Source organism: Orycteropus afer, unplaced genomic scaffold, assembly GCF_000298275.1.
Source record: "Orycteropus afer afer isolate SDZICR_OR568_19922 unplaced genomic scaffold, OryAfe1.0 scaffold00037, whole genome shotgun sequence".
NCBI classification, from domain to species: Eukaryota; Metazoa; Chordata; class Mammalia; order Tubulidentata; family Orycteropodidae; genus Orycteropus; species Orycteropus afer.
In genome coordinates, this window is record NW_006921624.1 from 1,684,587 (window position 1) to 1,702,789 (window position 18,203).

Consider the following 18,203-nt stretch of genomic DNA (forward strand, 5'->3'; position numbering starts at 1 on the left):
AACTGTACTTTCTCTGGAATGAAAAGAACATTATTTCCTCCCAAAAGACACTGTCTGTATTTTGATGTTATGATATAACCACAACTTATCTTGTACTTGGTTAATGACATATACATGTATCTCTTGGATAGGTGGTAAATCATAGGGATGAATCATCCACATATTAACCATTCTATTCTGTTCACTATTTATTTCCACTTTTCAAGTTCATTATTACATAGTGTTAAGATGACAATTCATGTTAATTCTTTAGATGCCTCAAGGATTATTTCTGTGAAATACTTAATGAATATTCCCAGACATATTATAGAATTACTCAGTAAAAGGAACTGTGCTTGACAGTTCAAATCTGACAGACAGACATACTTGACAATGACCTTATCAGCACAGCAACACAAAACTATTTTAAATTCAACTGTTTATTATAAAATTACAAATTTAGTAAAATCACATTATGAACAAAAACAAAACCCTAACAAATGTGAAAAGCCCATCTAACCATCCATAGATTTTTCGGTAACAGTGTTTCCTTGATATAAGTGTAAATAAACAGGGATGCTTATGATCATTTACACACTGAAGATGCCTGTTCTCACAAGAAGGAACCCTAGTGCATTGCCTCTCACATCTCAGAACTCCTTCTAATTACATCATTGTAATTTACAGAGAGGATGTACATAACTTCAGTTGGAGGGGGCAGTTTTAAAAAAAAGTTTCATTTTGTAAAAAAAATTAAATAAAATATTAAAGAGATTACAGAGTATATAGCCTACATTTTCCAGAGTAGGAATATACAAAGTATAAGAAGAAACTCATAGCGTTGCTGTTAGAATAGACATGTACCTACAGAGAAAGGAGAATAGCACAATGTCTCATACTTCAGTGCTCAAATCAAAGCAGAAGCCACAATGTACATAAAATTGGCCAGCAGATGGCATAACAATTCCAAAGTCTCTGAAGAGACATCAAGAGCTACCACTTTTCCTAGCAAATGAACCAGTCATGGTGCTTTTCAATTTAAAAGCAAAATAGTATAAATTATTCATATTTTGCTATAGTTTTATTTCACCCATTTTATGAGGCAGTCTTAGAGAAAAAGATTTCTAGATCCAACTATCAATTAGGATCCCAAGAAGCACTCTTTTTGTTATATGGGCTACGGAGACAAAAAAAATAAAAAGGCATCATACAATCATAAAATTCTAATGTCAGGAAGGATTCTAGAGTCTAGCCGTCTCATTTAATAAATAAGGAATTACTACCAGCTATGAAAAAACTTGGGAAAGGTCACACAGCTAGCAGTAGCAATAATTGAACTGAAGTTTTGATTTCAGTTACACGGTTCTTCCCACCCAAAGAAATTTTACTTAAAAACTTTACTGAAAAACCAAAACTAGTTATTTCCAACTCTGTATGAAAAGTTAGACTTCAGGTGCAGACTTATTTGTCCTCTTCCAATATGGTGACTTCAACAGCCGTAAGCAAAAGCTCTTTAGAGAATGAAAACAAGAAAACAAATCCAACTTCAAATACAGCTGACTTAGCATCTGCCATATTTCATATCAACAATCAACCAGCTACTTTGAGTCTCACTAAAAGAACACAGTAACATAATAGAATTCCCCACAGGAAAACATGTTTTACTACTTTAATACTGTTCAAACCTTGCCTCTGCAAATTCGCCTATTTCTTTTCCTTTAACACATTAAAAAACTCTTTTCCTTTATCACTTACATTAAAAAGCTTTTCCCTTTATCATTTACATTAAAAAACTCTATCCATAAAAGCAATATAGTATAAAAGTTATATAATCTGACCTAGAGTTTCCCTCGAACCACAGAGTGTATCATGTTAATACAAACTCAAATAAAATGAATAAAATAAGATGCCCTACCTAAAATAACCTTTACCATCATCTTCTTTTATTTCTAAAGACACAGAGAAGGTAAAGATGTCACTGTCAGGAGTCTGGGGGGCAGCAGTGGCTGAAAGTGGGGTCTGCTTGGCAGAACGGCGGAAGGCAGTGGCAAAACTGTAAAGTATCCGGCTTACCTAAAGTCACATACAATCAGACATGTTAGGAAATGGGCCATTTTCAGGCTGGAAGGTTACCTACCTTGTAGGGTCTGTGAGGGTGGAGAATGGGGGTGATTAAGATTTCTTTCACTTACTTCTTTTAGTAAATTATCTAATACAAGTTAGACAAAAACAGTAATTATAGGCTTGTAAAATAAGCTACACTAAAAATGGCCAGAGGAGATAAAACGAAAACATTTGATATCCAACTGAAGAAATGGTCTTAAATTGTCAGAAACTGTGTGAACATACTTATAATGATAACACCAGCAAAACAAGCTCTAACTGCATAGGTGTTGGAACCAGGATGTCTAGCTTACCCAGTCAGGAAGCCAACTGGTCCTCTCTGACACTCTTAGCAACAACAAGGTTAAGATTAACCAGATTTCTACTTTATTTAGATCAAGGCCCATCAGGCTTCAACCACTAAAGCACTAGCGGAGAATTTCATCTGGCTATGAGTAGCCATAATAAATAATTTCAACCTAGTGAGCGCACTGAAGAAGTTTCACTTGCAGGTACTTTCATATTAAGAACTTACAGCTTCTTGTATTTCGCAACGGAAGACGTGTATTCTGAAGAGCTCTGCATTGTAATGACTTTCAGTGAAAGCAAAACAGTCACTCTCAGGAGTTCCATCATGTCCTCTCACACAAAAGAGAATTTTGTAGATAGGGTAGTTTGCTATTTCAGTGTTTGTCTGAGGATCTAAGAGTCTGTTTAGAAAAGAAGATATAAAGAGATCAGAGGAAATATGGACAATATGCACTCCATCCATATTTAGATTCAAAATTCATCTTTCTAGCAAGAAAATCATGTAAGCCATTTTCAATGTTAATCATATTAATCTCAAATCTCAATAAATAAGTCATATATGGATTCTGAAGTTATCAGTTATTTAAGTCCAAGGTACTAAAAGCTGTATAATCCTATATAATCCTACACTCTGGAGACGCAAACAGAAAGGTAAAAACAAAACAGTAAGTACATATAATTCTTATATACTCTGTAACTAAATAATAGACTGATGGACAGACTATAAAAATAGGTAGTTAAAGCTGTACTTCTTCTTATCTTTGAAAAGAATGACCTAATCTGTTTTAGAAGTCACAAAAACAAACTGATGCTCTTACGAGTGAAAAAGGTTTTCTGATTCAAGGCAAATAAAGGTAAGAAGGGTTGTATACAATGTTAACTCCTCAAAAGAAAAGATTTAAAAAGATATTAAAAGAATGACATGTATTCAAAAGCAAAAGGATTTCATTCGTTTGAAAATCTCTTCATTCAACAAATACTTATGTGATACTACAAACATGTCACTCTTTCTTCTGGTCAATGAGGACAAAAACTTGAAAAGAAACTATGCAATTTCAATATAGCATGGGCAGAGCCATTAATGGGGAAAAGACAGGGGGCCCTGAACATAATAGAAGCACCTAGGAAAGGCATCTAACCCAGGCTCAAAGGTAGGTTGATGACAACTCTGGAAACCTAGGGCAATACTAATCAGTTCCCTCACTTCATTTATTGTTGTTGTCATTAGTTGCCACTAAGTCAATTCTAACTCACGGTGACCCCATGTGTTACTGAGTAGAACTGCTCCATGGGTTCTGTTGGCTGTAATCTTAACAGAAACAGATTGCCAAGACTTTGTATTTTGTGGTACTACTGAACGGATCTGAATAGCCAACTTTTTGGTTAGCAGTTGAGTGCAAACCATTTGCATCACCTAGGTACTACTTGTAGACAATTAAAATACTACTAGAACAAAATATAACTTTGGTTAGGGGAGTAAGTACTAACTAAGAAGCACATAGAAATTAGTACTACTATGTTTTATTAAAAGTTTCACATTAATAAACAATTTAAATTAGGATTTATGAGCCTTTGTGAAACAGTTCTTTAAATACTCAAACAGAATTATATATGAAGATGATTGGAATATTAATTATGTAAGTGCAATTTAGGATCATTATAAGTCTGAATTGACTTGACAGCAATGGTTTGTTATTCACACACAGCTACAACCCTACTAACATGAAAATTGAAAATGCTTTCGAGTATACTGAAAATAGTCTTATATGCTGCTGATAAAAGTATAAACTGAATCAGTATTTCTAGATGGCTATTTGGAAATGTATCAAAGCAATAAAAATAGGCCAATAAATCTAGTTCTTAGAATTTATTCTAAGGAAATAAAAAGTATACAAAGATTTGGCTCAAAGACACCTATTTATAAGAAAATTGTAAGTAAAGCATTTGTGCCACTGCCTAACACACAAAGTATAAAAGAATTTATTAACATTAGCTATTATTCTTAGTATTTTCCACATTAAATAAAAATCAGAAATTGCACTAATGCTTCTTTCTAAAACAATAATACTCTTAAATTTAAGAGTATTTCCTAATTTTTAGCTTATGCTCATTTTTTTTTAAATAAGCATATTTTCTTTAGTAATGGGAAAAAAGTTATTTTGTTTTAGCTGTGTTCACCTAATTATTTAGCCATTTTATATTTAGCTAGTTGATACAGACATTTGATTGGCTCTTTTTAATTGCTATGATTTTTTCTAGTTAGAATAAACAATTTCAGTTCTAAAGACTTCTCTGGGCCTCATTTCCCCTATCTTAAAAATTAAAAATGGACTGAAATAGTTAACATTTACCAATACATTTCTGTACCTTCCAAAATTAATAGGAAACTCCTTATTGAGCTGTGTCATGTTAGGTACACAGAAATTCTAAATTAACTTGTTAAGCAGACTCTCAGGTCAACGTATTTCAATTACCCCCAAAACATTTAAATGCTCAATATACTATGCAAGATTAGGGCTGGGGGAATTATTTATAAGAAACTGTTACAAACGAATGGCCAATTTTTATGAGGGTCACAATCCTTTAAAGACAGAACTATTTGATCAATTAAATGTTACATGAACGAAATTATAATGTATTTTGTTCACTAATGCTTTTTTTCTAAAACAGTAAGTACGTCAGAGGTCTAATGTAATGTTATAAACATTTCAAAAAGTCAGCCTTACCTTACAGTTCCTTCAGATACATTGGGCACTGAGAGGGTTACATCTAATGAAATCTGACACTGGCTTCTTAAAATGGACATCATCCTTAAAGCTTCCACTTCACTCCTGGGGGCATTTACTGAGGCACAACCTAAATAAGTTAGTTTACTGAATACTACACTGTCCTCATCAGCCATTGGTGTGAAAGGACTTGACACTACAGAATCTGAAAGAAATAAGATGATCATTATTTTTACTTTGATATTTTGTTGATATGAATAGCAAGTAAAACTCTAAAAGTAACATTTAGTTTGTAAAACTAAGTAATGAAATAATACGCCATACCCTCAGGAAAAATGCCCATGAAAGCCAGAAATCTCACATTAACCAGCTTCCAAGAGACAATTCCCACTTCTGGTGACCTGATGTGTGTCAAGAGTAGAACTGTGTTCCACAGCGTTTTCAACAGCTTATTTTTTGGAAATAGATCACCAGGCCATCCTTTTCAGGCACCTCTGTGTAGAGGCAAACCTACAACCTTCCAGTTTGCAGCCAAGCATGCTAACCATCTGCACCACCCAGGGACTCAAATCTCACACCTGAACTTTGTTATCAATACCAAAATTTCCAGGTACATACCTCACAAACCTTAAAGCTGACCTGAGATTCAGATGTGATTTACCTTTCTGCTTCTTTCTCATCTGTTTTGACTTTGTAACTTATATTTAGGTCAAATGTAAATTCAGTATTTTACAACTGCAGGATTCTGTCTTCCTTCTCATTTGTACTACTATCATTATTTCTCTTATTTCTTATTTTAACCTCTTTGTTATGTTATTATCCCTTTGCTTTTACTTTCCCAATAAACATCAACAGTTTAACACCCTATTTTTCCCACTGAGGCTGTATAATTGTCCTCCTTGCTAGGCCTCTCCATTCTTATTCTGGTCTCCCCCTTTCTTCTCCTATATAGGTACAGATGCCTAGGGGAAAAAAGAAACTCACTGCCATCGAGTCAGATCCGACTCACAGTAACCCCTCCTTGGGTTTCCAAGGCAGTATCACTACAGAAGTAGATTGCCCAATCTTCCTTCCGAGGAGTGGCTGGTGGGTTTGAACTGCAAGCCTTTGGGTTAGCAATCAAATGCCTTAGGCACTATGCCACCAGAGCTCCCATGTCTAGAGCAAATATCTATTCATCAAGCTCTATCCCTTCATTTTTCCAACATCCTCCTTGAATTCCTTTTCCCTGAAAAAATCTTTAAGCAATGTGAAAAAAGATTCTTTTAGTCATTTAACTAGCTTCTTTTTATAGATAACTAAAATACATATAAAAGGAAACCAAAATGGTACATGTATTTACTCCTTTCATATCCCCTTAGGTCTGGGGGGCATCTAGAGATTCTAGAGAACAGAGATAATGCCTTTTGTTTGCTCTAAATCAAACCTAGTACAAGGTGGACACTTAAATATTAAGGAAAATAACCTTCAGTTACGTAAGCAATGCAGCAATCCTAACCTCCTTGTCCAGGTTTCACTGGCAGACTCATCTCTGGCTTTTGGAGCCCCACTAATGGCACAGGGTTAATGGTGGATGAAGCCGAGAGTTGATTAGCAAGAGGTGCATCTCCTTCACCATCCAGGTGTGATCTTTCCACAGGTTCCTTGTCCCCTGGCTGGTCATCCATTGGAGGATCCATCAACACATCTGCTAGCTCTTTTTGCAGCTGCTGCTCACTTCCATTCCCTACAATCTAAGTATAACAAATACATGCAGTCAGCAAAGTAAGAAAGAGAAGCTAGTACTGAATAATCAGGTTCACATTCTAGAGAAAATATTAGCATTTTTTTAATATAAAGATTACCTTCTGAATATATTTTTTAAAAAAGTTGCAACAAGTAAGAGCAGCTGCTGCTTTAATGCCTAAATTTTTTCATGAAAAAACAGTGAATTTCAGACTAATAATGTGATAGCCTAGCAGAGTTATTTATAATTCTTCTATAGTGCTGTAAACTTACAAAATATCTGCAATTATACAGGGGGCAAAATCATGAAAATTTCTTAGCCATAACAAAACACCCTGAGGGAATGAATCTCTGGGCCTAGGGGCTCAGGACCATACTCGTGGGGGACATCAAGGTCAACTCACATAACACAGTCCACAAAGACAATGTCCATATCCTATTTTAGTGAGTAGCAACTTAAAAGCTTGTGAGCAGCCATCTAAGGGTAACTACTGGTCTCTCCCCTCCAGAGCAAAGAAGAGTAAAGAAAATTAAAGACGCAGGGAAATAATCAGTCCAAAGAACTAAGGGACCACGTAATCCTCAGCCTCCACATCCCTGAGAGCAGAAGAACTAGGTGCTACCTGGCTACCAAGGATCTGAAAGGGCTCACAATAGGAGGTTCTGCACAGAGTGGGAGAAAAACATGGAATAAAAGTAAAAATCATTAGAGACTAGTGAAACCCTTGAAACTATGGCCCTTAGTCACCCTTTAAGCCTAGAACAAAATTCACTCTTGTAACTCAACTTTCAGTCAAACAGGCCTATAAGGTGAACAGTAACACTAGGGAGGTATGGACTCCTTAGAACAACCAACCACGCAAGATCGAAACGGCAGCATCTGTCCAGGGATAAAGTTCAGAAGGCAGAAAGGGACAGAAAAGGAGGATGAATGGAAATGGTAAGCACAGGGAGGAAGTGGGAGGTGTGTTGTTATACTGTATTAATTACAATCAATGTTACAAATCAAAATGTGTATGTATTGTTGAATGAAAAACCAATTTGCTTTGTTAACTTCACCTAAATCAAAATAAAAAGTTAAAAGAAAAAAGAGCATTTGCAATTTGTCTGGTGAAGAATAATGCTTTGAAAAGGAATACCTTTAATAGCTTTTCATACCCTAAAAAAAAAAAGGGAAAAAAAAAATGTGTTTGCTTCTGAAAGTTATCAACAGAAAAATATTTATAGGATAATAAATTTCCCACATATATTTCACCATACTTGTTATAGCATGTCTCTTACATTCTCCTTACGAACAGGTTTTTAAAGTTCTAAAACATCTGACTAAAGCTGGGGAGACTGTATAAAATAGTCCAGAGGAAAAAAGCACCCTATTTCAATCATGTCAATAATTTTTCTGGCGTCATGATTGCTTATTATTAGTTGCTCAAGAATTAATCAAGTACAAAATCAAATGAAGACTGCCCAATGCTACAGAACATTAAAAGTGACAAAGCTCAATTCTGTCAATAAGTGCTTACTGAAGAAATGTTACAAAATACAAATGTTACATAAATAAAAGAATTTAGGAAAAGGAAGTCATGAGGAAAAAAGCAGCTGACTTAGAAGGCTTTCTGAAAACCAAAGCCTGGCAAAAAGATAAAATGAGTGTGACTATGAGGTTCTTAAAAGGAATGAGGTCTATCCAATAAAATTAACACAAAAGTTAGGAAGCAAAATTCTAATACAGGAGTACCTTTAGGCAACCAAGGGACCTAGATGAAACATTTTTTTATTGTTTTGATCTTCTACAAGTATAAATTTTAAGGGCCTTTGGCTATAAATTATGACTCGGAAACAGTCACAATTTTTTGCTGACATTTTCCCAAGGAATTTCTAATATACTTAACACTATTCTCACTTTGGAAATGAAAGTCAGACAGATACTTAGCCTCTTGGTTTCACTGACAGTTTCAATGACAAGTTCCGTTTCTGTGAATTTCATTTTATGTTTGGTGTTATCGGTAACAGAACTACATGTGGGTTATGTAATTTTAACTCTTTGTTATGCCTAACTACACATACAGAAGTGCAATCACTTTTCTTTTTACCAAAAGTTTGGCTTTAAAATGTTTGTACAGCACTTAAAAAAAATAAATTTATGTTTAGTTCCACTTATCTTCCTATTCTTTCAAAACTGCAGAAGAAATACTCCATCATCTGGAATTGACAAATTATACACAATTGATCCTATAGTTACTGTTTTCTCAGAGGAAAGGGAAATGTCATGTACAGTATTGATATAGCTTCCTAAAAACAGATGAAGAAAGGATATTAAGACTCTGTTTGAGCAATTAATAGTTACAAGTGGAAAGGTTATCATGAGAAGTATGAACTGAAGAGAAATGTACTTCACATGTTTTCAAGTGCTGTTTTGTTCTTCAGTATATAGGATGAGTAAACCCAAGTTTTCTTTGGATAGGCTGCCTACACTGTAATGTATTTATTCACCAATCATGGAAATATGCATAAGCCTGAAAGGAAATATGTTTATATGTTTGTCTTTTGCTATTTATGAATGATTATCTTGCATTCTTCCCTAGTTTATTAATTCTATAATGATAAGAATTGTCTTCTATTTCCTTAACTCCTCCTTAGGAAAAAGCAATGCACATATATAATAATATTGACTCTTAAAAACTGTTTACAAATAGTAACCTAACAAATGCTTTGGATAATTAGGTCAGACATGGTATGCAGCAACTGTATTAGTTCATCTGTGAATTTTCAATCCAATTCCAAAATTACTACTGGTGACACTGTTGTTGTTGTTATGTGCCGCTGAGTCGGTCCCGACTCATAGCGACCCCTCCTTGGGTTTCTGAGGCAGTATCACCTTCCAATAGTGAAGTATCGCCCAATCTTCCTTCTGAAGAGTGGCTGGTGGGTTTGAACGGCCAGCCTTCTGGTCAGCGGTCAAATGCCTTAAGCACTACGCCACCAGAGTTCCTACATTAAGTAATACATATTATTTAAACCATAAACTTTTGTTTTCTGTTTGTTTTTAAAGATAATCAATCACTCTTGACTAATCCAAGCAGGGAAACACATTCAGGAATGCCTGTCAAGGTTCTCAAATTTTGGCATCCATGAAAATCACCTGGATAGCTCACTAAAGCAGAGACTGCTGGGCCCAATCCCCAGAGTTTCAATTCAGCAAATACGTATTTCTAAGAAGTTCCCAGGGAATGGCGATGTTGCTAATCTGGGGACCACACTCTGAGAACCAATCTTAGATCAATGGTGGTTCTTTATACTCTGAATAACGTGTGAACACAGTATCTCTCAGAGGGTCCACATAAGCATCAAAATGATTTCTGGCACTTTTTGAAAATGTACATCCTATAGGCCCCACCTGGAAGAATCACTGTACACGAGTCCCACAAATCTACATTTTAAACAAGCATCCCATGAGATTTTTACATGCAATAAGGTTTGAGAACCACTGGGTTGACACACAGTTAATTTATTTTGTAACACACATGGATCATCGCAATAAAAAAGGACATGCCGACAATGGTCTTTACTTATAGTGTTAGCTTATATCCATGAGAGGCTGGGAAAGTATTTAGCTTTCCAAGCCTCTCTAATAGCTAAGTTTTAACCGTGTAACATAATTTTAACCATAGAGATGTTAAAAGAAGTCTTCTGGGCAGGCTTGTGGAAGACAGTTGTTTGTCCTGATAAAAGAAAAAACATGGCTGGTGCCAGCTCTTTTCTAACCCCCTCTTCTTTTCGCTTTGTAAAGAATAGGACACATGAAACCACAGTGGAGGTCTTATGTCCATGCAACAAATATCAAAATGAAAAGTCAATGAACTAATAATGACAGAATGGATACCAAAAAGGAATTAGGTTTTTAATAGTACAGATCAGGAATTGGGGAACGTTTCTGTAAAGGATCAGATAGTAAATATTTTAGGCTTTGTAAGCCATAAGGTTTCTGTTGCAACTATTCAACTCTGTCTTTACAGCATGAAAACAATAAGAGATGACACATAAATGAATGAATGTGGCTATGTTACTATGAAACTTTATTTATAACCTTAAGGTGGTGGGTTAGATTTTAGTCAAGGGTCACAGTTTTTCCTTTGGTATAAGCAAACAGCTTAAACAAACCAGCAATTGCTTACTTCCAGACTTATTATATGAGAAAAATAGGCTACTATTTAGTAGGGCTTTCAGTTCCTTGCTGGCAACAGCTTTCCTGATAGATACCACAATCATCTCTAAAATAAATGTAATTTCAAGTCCAGTAATCAAGGTAACATGGCATTAGCTAAAGAGTAGACATATACATCAATGCAACAGAACAGATATCTACACGATTTTTAATAAAGTTACAAAGGTATTTCATTGGACAAAGGCAATTAAACAAATGGTGCTAGAACAATTAATTGAACATCCATAGGCAAGAACATGAATCTGACCAACACTTCACACTATATTCCAAAATTAACTCAAAATGGATCAAAGACCTATGTAAATCATAAAGCTACAAAACTTAAGAAACACAGGAGAAAATCTTTGCAATACAAAAAATACAAATCATAAAAAACTGGTAAAAAAGACTAGGCTTACTGGTCTGATAGATACTGGTGTAACTCCAGAGACTAGTCATCCTTCGGGCTTTAGAACTGAACTCATTTCCATGGCTTCCAGCCAAACAACAGATGGGCATAAAAGGTGAACATTATACCAGGTAGGTGTACTCCTTAGAACAATCAATCATGGGAGATCAAAAGGGCAGTATTTTTACACAGGGACAGAGCTCAGGGGTCAAGAATGCATAGGGAAGAAGGACACAGGGAAAAGGTAACCACAGGGAGGCTGTCAGAAGAGAGCTGTTACATTATGGGGATTACAATCAATGTTATGAAACAAAATGTATATGAACTGATATATGGAAAATGAATTTGTTCTGTAAACTTTCACCCAAACACAGTAAAATAAAACAATAAACTGGTAAAATGGACTTTATCAAAATTAAAAAAAACTTCTGCTCTTCAAATGACACTTAAAACAAGGTGGAAAACTGGTGAATATATTTGCAAATCACGTATCTGAGAAAGGGTTTGTATTCAGAATATAAAAAGAACTCTCACAACTCAATGTTACAAAAATAAGAAACCCAATTTTTACCTACATAGGTAGAAAGGCTGAATTATTAAGTATATGTATTAGGCAAAAGGGACTATATATCCATGGCAAGTTGGCAGATGATATTTCTACATACATATTTGTATGTGCTATAAGAATATCCATATAACTAGAACAGAGGGCAAAGTTATGTTAACTTTTTAGGCACAGCCAGCCACCCTGATGGAGGGAGTTGTTGGATCTGTGGGCTCAGGACCATGGTCCCAGGGGACATCAAGCTCAAATGGCATAATATACTACACAAAAACATCATTCTACATCCTACTTTGGTGAGTAACGACTGGAATCTTAAAAGCTTCCAAGTGGCCATCTAGGTGCAACGATGGGTCTCTCTCCTTGTCCAGAGCAAAAAAGAACGAAGAAAACCAAATATGCATGGAAACAATTAGTCCAAAGGACTAGTTGACCATGTGATCCTCAGCCTATATGACCACAAGACCAGAAGAACTAGATGGTGCTCAGCTACCATTATCAACCACTCAGAAAGGCATCAGTGTAGGAGATCCTGGATAGAGTGGGAGAGCAATGTGGAACAAAACTCAAAATAATAAAGAAGACTAGGTTTACTGGTCTGATATGGTCTGTATTATAAAGTTTTCCTGTATTATATTAGACAGAGAAACATTGTCTAATATAATACAGGAAAACTTTATGAACAGCCCTGAAACTTCGTCTGATACAGTGCCAGAATATGAGCCCCTCAGGTTGGAAGGCACTCAAAATACCACTAGGGAAGAGCTGCCTCCTCAAAGTAGAGTTGAACCTAATGACGTGGCTGGAATAAAGCTTTTGGGATCTCCCTTTGCTGATGTGGCATAACTCCCAGAAAGCTTGTTATGAAGAGAAAATAAGAAAGGCATGGACAATGTCTAGAATGATGACCCTGAAAAATCAAAGGGAGTAGATTCAAAGATTCAGAATAATTTCATAAAAGGTATTTAAAGTCAAAATAACCCTCAATTAACTAGAAAACAAGGTTTATAGGAAACTTTTATTCCTCTACAGCACAAGTTAGTAAACTCAAAACCAAACCAAACTCACTGCCAATCAAGTCAGACCGACTCATAGCGACCCCTCCTTGGGTTACCAAGGTGGTACCTCTATGGAAGTAGATTGCCCAATCTTCCTTCTGAGGAGTGGCTGGTGGGTTTGAACCTCCAAACTTCTGCTTAGTAGTCAAATGCCTTGGGCACTATACCACCAGAGCTCCCATATAGTATATATACTATACTATATTTAGGGAGTATATATACATATATACATATACACATATATAACACATAAGGAGCTCCTAAGTTTATATTATATATATATGTGTGTGTATATGTAGTATATATACTACGTGATAGTACACATACAGAGCTTCTGTGTTTTTTTTTTAATAGTATATATACTGTATATTTATATATAGATATACCTTATAACTAGTTAAGGCATTTGGTTGCTAATGAAAAGGTTAGTGGTTTGAACCCATCAGCTGCTCCATGGGAGAAAAAAGACACAGTCTGCTTATGTAAAGATTTAGAGTCTTGGAAACCCTGAAGGGGTTGATATGAGTCGGAGTTGACTTGGATGTCAGTGAGTTTGATTTGGTATTTGATAAATACAGAAAGGAGTTCTAGTGGCACAGTAGTTAAAGCATTCAGCTGCTAACCAAGAGATCGGCAGCTCAAACCTACCAGCCACTCTGTGGGATAAAGATGAGACAGTCTGCTTTCATAAAGATTTACAGCCTTGGAAACCCTAGGAAGCAGTTCTACTCTGTCCTATAGGGTTGTTATAAGTCACAGTCTACTAGATGGCAGTGGGTTTTTTGTTTTGGTAAACACAGACATAAGAACAGAAACTGCTTACAAAGCAGGGTGGCAGTAAAAAACAAAAACAAATTGGGGCTCAGAGCTGGCATGTGACACGATTGCAGGGGACATCATTCATATATCATAGGCTATTTATTTAACATCACCTCCTGGGGTTATACAACGTGTAGTGTATACACACTGTATTTAATAGCCCTACTTGGGCTCCACAGTAAGACAGACCTGGGTTCCATACATGGCTGTGACACTAACTCTGCGAGTGTGGACAAATTAACTTCTAGGAGCCACAACTGTCTTATTTACAAAATGAAGATGTTAGTAACTTATCTCACAGGGTTGTTAGGAGGGCTCAGTGGATAACAATAGTCTGATTATTATGCACATATTATAGGTATTTCAGGTATGACATCATGTGATTTTTACAGGGATTATCTCTTTTAATTCTATGACACCAAACCAAAACTAAACCCATTGCCATCGAATGGTTTCCAACTCAGAGGGACCATCATTGGGTTTCCAAGCAGTAAATCTTTATGGAAATAGATTGCCCCATCTTTCTTTTGCCGTGTGCCTGGCGGGTTTGAATCACTAACCTTCTGGTTAGCAGTCAAATGTCTTAGGCACTGCACCACCAGAAGTCTTTTTCATAGCAAAGTACCTGCCAATTAGGTAGCATCTAGTAAGTATTAGTACTCCTCCACCCCACTCCCGGCTATTTCTAAATAAGCTCTGACCTACCTACTGGGCTGAGCTTTGAAAGAAGAAAGAGTAATTTAATAAAAAAGTTAATTCTTTTACTTTTCATGTCCCAGAGACATCTAAGAACATACCAATTATTCATATGTAAAAGAAGCATTTTTTGGAATAATATTTATGCTTTCTAAATTGATCAAATAAAGTAGTAACCTATATGATACAAAATTAGCTTCAAGTTTCTTTCCTCAAACGCAAAACTGCATTTATGTAACTAAAGGACAAAATCTTCCAAACACAGTCATTTCCTGGTCTTAATTTTCTACTTCTAACTTTACGGCCTGTTTCCTTTCACTACAACAATATGACCTATGCCCCACATGAGTTGCCAGTTATACAAAGCCACTTTGGTAGTATAGGACCCTTTTATCAGGGAGGTTTTACGTCTTCTAGAAAGCATGCTTAGGTAGTGACGGTTTGTGCTTGAGACATCCCCAGATGATCAGAAAATTAAAAAGTCTGATCATCTGCACTTCCCACTACTTATTTCATATGTAATGATGGTATAAATGAAAATGGCTCCAACAGAGTCATTATGCTCAGTGTAAAAGCTGAGCCACAAGGAAACATGTATATAAATCTCAATTTTGTCAGAAACCAAGATATAAAAGAAGAATCAGAAACCCAATGTGGGTATTAGATGATATAGCTACTAATTCCAAATCTGCTCACTTGCTCTGTGATAAATCACTGAATTTCTATCTTTGATAAATCACTAAATTCCTGTGCCTCATTTTTATAAACTATAGCTGTTCTTATCGATCTTTCTTTTTATATTATTGTACAAATGAAGGACCAAAATTCCTAAAAGTTACTATTAGGAATTACTAATATTACTAAAAAAAAAAAAGAAAGAAGGGGGTGGTGGTGGTGAAGGGGATATATAGAAACTCATGAATTCTTCCTAAAAAACCAACTGAAAAGAAGAGACCCAAAAGACTTATAAATGTTTCTATTGAATGATGAGATTATGACTGGGTATTACTTATTATTGTCTGATTTTATATCAACACACATTATTTTTATAATTAGAGAAAACAAGTAAGAAACAAGTTATTTGCATCTGGAAGAAAAGAAAGCACAGTCAGCTCTATTGTATGCAGCACACTACACTGCAATGCCCTGTCACAGTTTCAATTCTTTGGGAAATTCTTAACCATTCTTCAAGGCTTCGCTCAACTACCACTTCTTCTATCAAGCTTTGCTTTTCTTCAACAACTGTGTTCTCATACAATTCTGCTGAGACCTGTATTCTAGCATTTGATGAACTTTATCATGACGACCTATTCATTTCTGTGTCTCACCTACCACCCCCCACCACCCTGGTCCCCTTAATTAAACTGAATGGCAGGAAAATCTTAACATTCTCAGTGTTCAGTAATTTCACCTGCTGAATAAAAAAAAGATCTGCATTTAGAGTGGAAGCTGTTGTTACCTGATTCTAAAACAAGCAGTATCAGAAAGTGAGTCAGAAGATTAATTTAGGGACTACTAAGTGAGATGAACTGATTTCTGAATCTGCCAATTATTATTATTTTTACTTTTTGTTGTCATAAATATATATGAAAAAAAAGTGTCATTTCAATAATCTTCACATGTATAGTTCAGTGACATTAATTATGCTCATAATGTTGCTCAACCATCACCTTTATCTGTTCCCAAAGTTTTCCATCACTCTTAACAGAAGCCTAGTGTCTCCTAAGTACTTACCACAGGTAGCCACTAATAAACTTTCGTCTCTATATACTTACATATTCCAGATATTTCATGTAAGTGGGATTATATAATCTCTGTCCTTTTGTGATTAACTTATTTCACTTAGCATGTTTACCATGTTCATCTATGTTATACATATACCCAGACTTTTGTTTTTCTTTGTGGCTGAGTAATAATCCACTGTATGTATGAACCACATTTTGTTTACCTATTCATTTGCTGATGGACATATAATCTGTTTCCACCTTTTGGTAACTCCAAATAGTGCTGTAATAAACACTGGTGTACATGTATCTGTTTGCATTCTTGCTTTCAAGTCTTTTAGATATATACCTAGGATATCATATGCTACATCATGCTATATCAGGTCATTCCTCTAAGCCAGTGAGCTTTTCAAATTTAAAATCAGATGATATCCCTACTTAAAACACTATAAAAATTTCCTTCAAAGGTATAATGAAGTCTAAATTCCTACTACAGCCTACAAGAACCGACACTGATCCAGCACCTGTCCATCTTTGGATCTCATCCCTTATCACTTTTCACCCTGTTCACTCTGCTCTAGCCTCTGGCCTAACAAAAAAAACCACCACCACCACAACCACCACCCTTTGTATTTGTTGTTCCCTTTAGAAAGTTCTTTCCCCAGATTTCTCCATGGCTTCTTCCTCCCTTCATTCAAGTCTCTGCTCAAAAATCATCTCCTAAAGACCTTCTCTAAAATAGTATCTGTCCTCTGTATCTATTTATCCTGCTTTATTTTTCACCAAAACTAAAAAAAACCTCACTGCCACTGAGTCGATTCCAACTAACAGCAACTTCCATTGGGATTGCAAGGCGGTAAATCTTTATGGAAGTAGATTGTGCCATCTCCCTTCTGCAGAGTGGCTGGTGGGTTTGAACCACTGAACTAGTGAGGAGCCAAATGCCTTACCTACAACACTACCAGAGTGCCTTTATGTATTTATTGGTTTTTATTTTTCTTCAAAGCATCTAAATTTATAAGACATATCATTTATTTTCTTACTGCCTAGTGCTGTTTTCTCCCTTAGTATAACAGCTCCAGGAGGGTAGGGAGCTTTGTCTGTTTTGTTCACCTAAGTATCCCCAGTAACTAGAATAGCAACTGGCACACAGTAAAACCAAAAAACTCATTGCCATGGAGTAGATTCCAACTCATAGTGACCCTACAGGACAGAGTAGAACTGCCCCCATAGAGTTTTCAAGGCTGTAAATCTTTAAACAGGAAGCAGACTACCAAACATTCCTCCATGGAGTGGCTGGGGGGTTTGAACTGCTTGGTTAGTAAGTAGCCAAGTGCTTAAACACTGCACCACCAGTAAACTCAATGAACACTTGTTCAATGAACAGATATAAACGAGGATTGAAAATACTTAAAAATTACTTTTTAAGTAATTTTAACAAATAATCTGCTTTTATTTATATTCATGAAGTGCAACAAAATAACAGTATGGGAAAACAAAGTAATGAAGTAATAGCTGTCTATTTAGCTGAGAAAATATAAACAGGAATGGTTAAAAGCTAGGTATTTAAAATTCTGTTTTAACAATCCTAAAACTTATTATCATAAATAGGACTGCTGACCTACACTGGCAGGTCATATACCTTACACTATATACAGCCAGTCCCAAAGACACAAGCACCTCTAATTTGATGGAAAAGTGAAAACAATACCAAAAGAATGAAAAATGTTTACACTGTAACCACTAGTTTTTTTTTTTAATTTTATTTTGATTTGGGTGAAGATTTACAGAGTTAATTCACTTTTCATACAGCAGTTCACATATACTTTGTCTCATGTCATTGACCAAAATTTACAATGCAACAGTTCCCCTCCCACTTCCTCCCCATAGTT

At 35.7% G+C, this 18,203-nt stretch overlaps 1 protein-coding gene across 1 annotated transcript in view; it reads right to left on the bottom strand.

Moving 5' to 3' along the window:
* RABGAP1 (RAB GTPase activating protein 1) overlaps positions 1-18,203 on the bottom strand; it is a 198,266-nt gene that overhangs the window by 178,670 nt on the left and 1,393 nt on the right. The window contains exons 2-5 of the mRNA XM_007936625.1: positions 6,616-6,850; positions 5,118-5,322; positions 2,618-2,792; positions 1,895-2,052 (exon numbers count right to left, since the gene is read on the bottom strand). Of these exons, the coding sequence (XP_007934816.1) occupies positions 1,895-2,052; positions 2,618-2,792; positions 5,118-5,322; positions 6,616-6,850 (773 nt within the window). The remainder of the gene's footprint in view (positions 1-1,894; positions 2,053-2,617; positions 2,793-5,117; positions 5,323-6,615; positions 6,851-18,203) is intronic.